At 43.7% G+C, this 7,354-nt stretch overlaps 1 protein-coding gene across 1 annotated transcript; it reads left to right on the top strand.

The window, feature by feature from the left end:
* The first annotated feature begins 1,156 nt into the window (after nucleotides 1-1,156).
* LOC107690121 (deubiquitinating protein VCIP135-like) lies at nucleotides 1,157-6,287 on the top strand. The gene is made up of 3 exons (XM_016488359.1): nucleotides 1,157-3,897; nucleotides 4,140-4,226; nucleotides 5,334-6,287. Exons 1-3 carry the CDS (start codon nucleotides 1,308-1,310, stop codon nucleotides 5,981-5,983), a joined length of 3,327 nt encoding a protein of 1,108 aa, XP_016343845.1. The 5' UTR covers nucleotides 1,157-1,307; the 3' UTR covers nucleotides 5,984-6,287.
* The last annotated feature ends 1,067 nt before the right edge of the window (nucleotides 6,288-7,354 follow it).

Genomic DNA, 7,354 nt, shown 5'->3' on the forward strand with positions numbered 1-7,354 from the left:
TTTATGTTTTTTTTGTTTTTTTATGAAAGTCATTTACATTTCCTCTACAATATATCTGATGTATTATGGCCAGTGTTGGGGAAAGTTACTTTTAAAAGTAATGCATTACAATATTGCGTTACTCCATAAAAAAGTAACTTAACTCGCGTTACTTGTAATGCGTTACCCCCAACACTGATTATGGCATTCTGTAATGGATATTACATTTTAGACGTTTTTGGGGTGGGGGGAAACTAGTCAACTCACTAATTAGTCTAACGAGACTAATTTTATAACTAGCATTTTATGTACTATTTAGCATACTCTTTATGAACATTTTTTGCATAATTCAACGAAATTTGATTTATTGGAAATTACTTAAAATAAGAAAATTCTGTTTAAAGGTGAAAGTAATTCTGCAATTTTTCTAAAAGTTATGAACATTTCCTCCACATGGCAAATAATGCATTATGTTTAATAGCATTTTGTAATGGGAATTGTAATTTATACTGTTTTGAAATAAACCGGCCAGCTTTATTGTGAAGCTAACTGCATAACTAGTTTTACTCTTTTTATATACTGGAATTTACATAATTCAACAAAAATACTGATTGAAAATGATGCACAGTTAAAGGATTGCATTCACAATAGCCTATTAACTTTTTGATTTGTTTTCTTCACAAATCACATGTTCAGTATCAAGCATGATGTTGTCTCTTTTGGCAAAAAAGATAATTATCTCAACTCGACAATAATTTAATTTATAAATATTAGATCACATTATAATAAACAATAGTATTTGCTATAGCATATGCAACATAACATTACATTTTATTTTTTCAGCCTGTGAACTTTAAGTACTCGTCTTCTACAGAGAAAGAGAAAGAAACAATGTATGAAACAGTGTATGTTTTTATAAAACAGCTGCAGTTTATTCTCACGCCCATGTAAAGATTGCTGAACTCAATAAACACAACACAACCTTTGTCACTTTTGTTATTTTATCGTATGATTCGTCCCAGTCGGTAGTAAACAAATATTGCATTTCGTAAAAAAGAAAACCCAATAATTTTTGTATAATATTAGAATACATTTCAATTATTTTTAAAATAATGTCGTTAGAAGACCTGTGACGATTAAGAACTTCATCTCCCAGCATGCCTTGTGCTGCCCATAGGGTCACACTGTGTTACCGAACCGCTTCCGTGTTGTGTTTGTTACTGGAAAACAGAAACTGCGCGAGGTGACATAATTTTCTATCGCCCGTCACTGCTTAGACAGCGATGCTTTTGTAAACCGCTGCGTCAGAAGAGATATTAGATTGGACTATGTCGTTGATTCCGGGCTCGAAGCAGAAGGACAGGCGCATTTTATGCGGGATGTGCCCGGACCCGCAGTGCCAGGCGAAGCTCTTCTTCCCCGCACACACCTCCATGAGCATCGAGTGCACTGAATGCGGCCAGAGACACGAACAGAAGAACCTCGCGAACGTGGAGGAAGTGACTGACCCAGATGTAGTGCTTCATAATTTGCTGAGAAATGCTTTGCTGGGTGTGCCAGGCCCTCCTAAAAAGGGCTCAGAGCTGGTGAAAGTGATGGGACTGTCCAACTATCATTGCAAGCTGCTGTCTCCCATCCTCACCCGCTATGGCATGGACAAACAGACAGGCACTGCCAAACTCTTGAAGGAAATGAACCAGGGAGAGATCTTCGACTGTTCGCTTCTTGGGGACCGTGCATTTCTCATCGAGCAAGAGCATGTGTCCACTGTTGGGTATGGACGGGACCGGTCAGGAAGCCTGATCTACCTGCATGACACTTTGGAGGAGATCAAGAAAGCAAACTTAAATAGAGAGTGTCTTATTCCTGTGCACGTGGACGGAGACGGACACTGCCTGGTACACGCCGTGTCCAGGGCATTAGTTGGACGTGAGCTCTTCTGGCATGCCCTTCGAGAAAACCTAAAACTCAATTTCAAGCAGAACTTAGACCGCTACAAAGCCCTTTTCCAGGACTTTATAGATGCCGCAGAATGGGAAGACATTATTAATGAGTGTGACCCGTTGTTTGTCCCTCCAGAAGGTGTTCCGTTGGGCCTTAGGAACATTCACATATTCGGCCTGGCGAATGTACTGCACAGACCCATAATCCTGTTGGACTCCCTGAGCGGCATGCGCAGCTCGGGCGATTACTCCGCCACCTTCTTGCCAGGCCTGGTTCCAGAAGAGCAGTGCCAAGGAAAAGATGGCACTCTGAACAAGCCCATCTGCATTGCCTGGAGTAGCTCTGGCAGAAATCACTATCTACCCCTAGTGGGCATCAAGGGCTTGCCTTTGCCCCGTTTACCTGCTGCACTGCTTCCGAAAGCTTGGGGTGTTCCTCAAGAGCTGATTCGCAAATACGTGACCTTGGACTCCAATGGAAGCTGTGTGATCGGGGGCGACCGGAGCCTGCAGGATAAATACCTGCTGCGGCTCGTAGGCGCAATGGAGGACGTCTTCATGGACAAGCACGGCATCCACCCCGCTCTAGTCGCTGACGTCCACCAGTACATATATCGACGCACTGGAGTGATCGGCGTGCAGCCTGAGGAGGTGACGGAAGCGGCTAAGAAATCCGTTCAGGAGGGTCGTCTCCACTGCTGCCTTGTCTGCAATGCCCTTTCGGAGCTCCACGTGCCAGCAGAGTGGCTCATACTGGGAGGGAAACTCTACAACTTGGCCAAGTCGACTCACGGGACGCTGCGAGCGGACAAGAACTACAGCTTTCCTTTAAATAGTTTGGTTTGTTCCTATAACCCAGAAAAAGATGTGCTGGTGCCCGACTACAAACTCAGCACACTCACGGCCTGCACCTGGTGTCACGGAACTTCAGTGCGGCGTGTTTGTGGCGACGGCTCTGTGGTCTATTTGGATGGAGACCGTACCAACACTCGCTCACAGGGTGGGAAGTGTGGCTGCGGGTTCAAACACTTCTGGGAGGGCAAGGAGTACGAAAATCTTCCCAAAGCTTTCCCCATCACTCTGGAGTGGGGCGGCCGTGTGGTGCGAGAGACCGTTTATTGGTTCCAGTACGAAACGGATCCGACTCTCAACAGCAACGTTTACGATGTGACGATGCGACTCGTCACAAAGCACTTCCCCGGTGAGTTCGGCAGTGAGATTCTGGTCCAAAAAGTGGTGAACACCATCTTGCATCACACCGCCAAGAGGAGCCAAGACGAATACAATCCAGTGGCCATCGAAGGTGCTCATGTGCAGGACGTTAGAGACGGGAGTGAATCTGCCACTCACCCTCCTACTAAAATCATCCTGACGGGACAGAAGGGCAAAACCCTGCATAAAGAGGAGCTGGTGATGAGCAGAACCGAGAGGGTCTTGCAGCACAGCATCAGCGAGCAGGCGGCCCTGTCCCAGCGCCGCAGCACGGACCGCTTGCGCCAACAGGATCCTCGCCTGTCATTTCCTTCCTCTTCATCATCCTCTGCACCTCCCACACCCACCAAAGTGCCGCCCACCAGCGGAGAGAAGAAAATCCGTGTAACGACCAGCGATGGGCGGCAGGCCATGCTTACGCTGCAACCGCACACCACCTACGGTGAGCTCCAGAATTCCATCGTCCAGGTCTTCAACTTGTCGCCCGGACAGCTGTGCATCCGACATGGCTTCCCACCCAGAGAGCTGCCCCCGCCATGTCCCGAGGACCAGAACCAGCCCGTGGCGCTTCAGCATGGCGACCGCATCTCTGTGGAAGCGCTGAAAGAGAGCTCACCCGATACTCCCATGACCCAGACGCACTCTCACACGCCTGAAACGCACGCTCACTCTGACCCACAACTCAGCCGCACCAGTAGCAGGGAACTTCAGGACAACATTGACCTTGAGATGTCATCACTGTGTCTCCTGGCAGCACTTATGGGTAAGACACACCCTCCTGTTATAGATCTGCTTTATGAGAAGACTGTGTCATACTAGAATCAACATCTATTTAAGTGTGTTTGTGACTCTGGATTGTATGATACAAGCCTATTTATGTAATTTACAAATCAGGATGATTCTTCTGTAATTTCAGATCATTTTTAATTATTGATTACTAAATGTCTGTGAGGCCTGTCTATTTAATGTTTTCTCTTCTCCTCTCTCTTGTTCTGTTTCTCTCAGGTGAAGATGTCTGGTCATATGCCAAGAAACTGCCTCATCTGTTCCAGCAAGGAGGAGTCTTCTACAATATTGTGAAGAAAGACATGGGTAATCTGTCTTTTTATCACTTTCTCACACAATTTGAATGGAGTTTTCAAAATTCTAAATTGTGCTTGGCATGACAAAGACTATATGTCTTGCCAAAAGCGTTTGCAGTAACACTGTGTTGTGAGAGTAGGATTTGAGAACCGGTTCTTATTCAGAACTGGTTTTATTTTCTTAAAAATACAGAATAATTTTCAGTGGTTGTGGTGTGGAAGTGGTTCTCTGTTAATCCAGACTTTTGTTTGTTCTGCCACTGGCTGATAGAGGCAATGCAGTGGAGTTAAAAATAATAAAATTTAGATTAACTGTACATGCCCGGTAGTCTGAGAAAAGTAGTGAAAAGCTGCTATTTTGCATTTTTAAATGAGGATTTTTCAATTTAATATAATTTAATTTTTCTTTACAAATTATACTATCAGCATAACAATTTAAGTGAGAAGTTGAAGTGAAAAGTTAACAAATTTTAGAATATCTTAGTATTTGGTTTGTCCCTCTTTCTGGTTTACTGTAGCTCAAGCAGTAGAGTATGGCGCTAGCAATTGCAAGGTTGCAGGTTTGATTCCCGGGGAGAGCAAGAACTGCTAAAAAAAAAATGTTATTGTGTACGTTGTTTGCAGTTTAAGTCGCTTTGGATAAAAGTAAATGTTTAATGATAGCAGGACTAAAGCTGCATAAACTCCACAGGTTTGTTTAAAACCTGATGATGATCATGTTTTCCAGCATGAAATGATCTTGTGCTTCACTAGATTCAAGAACATCTAACCTTTTGCATTGGAGTTCAACTTGTCATAGTCACAAATTTATTTAATTTGATGTGACCTAGAATTAGTTCAGAATCTGAAGTATTTCTTATTCAATTTTATTTTCCTTTAAACCTTAAAACTTTTTGTTTTTTAGTTTGTTTGTTTGTTTTTGCAAATATATGATATGCCTTCCGAGCCAAAAATATATTTGATTACTGTTTCTGTTTTTTGTCTTTTTTTATTTTTTGGCGTTTGCTATTCCACAAAAATGCATAAATTGCAATACATATTGTCATATTTATTTAGGAATATTGGAAACATTTGTGAGAACATTAGAGAAACTAATAAACTGTATTTCTGTGTTAAGGTCTGTTGGACGGGAAGCATTGCACACTGCCACATTTGTTGGGTAAAACGTTTGTGTTCAATGCTGCGGAGGAGCGTTTGGAGCTGTGTGTGGACACAGCCGGCCATTTTCCAGTGGGCCCTGATGTGGAGGAGCTCGTCCAGGAGGCACTTTCCCAGCTCCGCTCAGATACAGCCTCCCGTAGCCGTGAGGGAAGCCCCGCACATGGCTTGCGATTGGGCGCTGGTGGTGCTGTGCGCAGGAAAGAGCAGACCGTCACGGCCTTCCAGGGCAAAGGTCACTCGTTGGGTTCCGCCCCTCCTGAACACCCACCAATCAGGCGGCAGCACAGCAGCGGCGTGGATCTCAGCAACAGCGCTCGAGGTGAAGAGATAACGTTGTCAGGGGAGGAGTTGGTGCGCGTGGCCCCGGGCATGCTCACTTTACGCGAGGGCCGCGGTTTAGGTCTGGAGCCCGCCGTGATCGAGGCCCAACGGCAGCGCTTGCAGGAGATGGTCTCAAACATACAAGCGTCCATGGACAAACACTTGCGCCAGCATGCTACAGCAAGGCATGATGTGAAGGAAGAAGAGGCTCCTGACAAACAGGAGGATATGGAAAGTCACGGTGCAGAACCTCCCAGCACCTTTGAACCCATGGACCAATCTTGATACTTCATTACCCATATAGCGGAGTGAGCTTCCTGGCATAACACACACACACACACACGCACACACACTGTGATTCAACTAACAAATAATGGTGCAACCAATTTACATATGCATCTTTTGAGTGTGAAACGCATTCCTTAAATATTCTCAGTCTTAAGATGTGAAATTTGGAGTGATTATTACAGGACTTGAGTGTCTGCTTTCATTCACCTAAAATATATACATGGTGCACACTAATTTAAAGAGATAGTTCAACTAAAATTGAACATACTGTTATTCATTTACTCACCGTCATGTCATTCCAAACCAATGCCTTACTTTTTTCTGTGGAACACAGAAGATCTTTGGAGAAGATATTTTGAATGTTTCTGTCCATATAATTAAAGTCAGTGGGGTCCAAAATAACATTGGACCCAAAAGTCTTCTTTTGTGTTTTGCAGAAGAAAAAAGTCATACATAATGGTATGAGGGTGAGTAAATGTTGACAGAATTTTTATTTTTGGTTGAACTATCCCTTCAAGATCACCCTTGAGCTTTGCTAGTATTCACATAGTACTTAAATAATCAAAGTGCACTTTGGCCCCCATTGCTGGGTTCACGGCTTTCTTACCAACTTAACAATTCACAATCCAATTTGAAACACTGACTGTCTCACTGAGTCTAAACTTCAGCCCTGCGTCTGTGTGCACTTAATAGGTAACAGGGTCTCCTTGATCATATGTTTGTGTCCTCAACACACTTCTGGCCTATGGAACAAACAGGTATCAATTCAGTGATATGGTCATCTTTTTTTGCTTCTCTACCCCGTGTTACCCACGATTCATTGCTGTCTATCCAAAGAACACTACGTGGTAAAAGCCTGGAAAAGAGTTCCAGCAGCATTTCACGTTTACTTAATCGTCCCACTACACACTTAGAGCTCAGCAGACCAGCATGGAGTATCTGTACATCTGAGAGCCAGTTTCTGTTCTGTAATCTCCGATTGGCCTTTGAACTTGTCAGTGTTGCCTTTGTTGCGGCCCAGAGTCATTCAGACTCATCATTTGGTTTTACTGTAACATTTTGCATGTCCTGTCTTCTTTAAACACTGTTCAGTACAAGACAATTCATAGAAGTTTACTTAGTAGCGGAATGTAATGTAGACTCTGGTAAATTCTGAACAGAAAGTAGCAGAGTGGGTGATATTTTCAGGATACTCTGAGTTCAGCGCTGTAGTAATATTGTTACCTGTGTGTTAGGCCATACTAATATGCTGAAGTAGAGGGCAATGTGCGTCAAGGACGGTTTAAGAGTTTTCTTTTGAGTTCATAAAAAAAAAAAACGATATCCATATTCTGTTCTAGGCAGATTTTTCTTGTCACCTTGGCAACT

This window comes from Sinocyclocheilus anshuiensis, unplaced genomic scaffold (genome assembly GCF_001515605.1).
Source record: "Sinocyclocheilus anshuiensis isolate Anshui unplaced genomic scaffold, SAMN03320099.WGS_v1.1 scaffold785, whole genome shotgun sequence".
Taxonomy (NCBI): Eukaryota; Metazoa; Chordata; class Actinopteri; order Cypriniformes; family Cyprinidae; genus Sinocyclocheilus; species Sinocyclocheilus anshuiensis.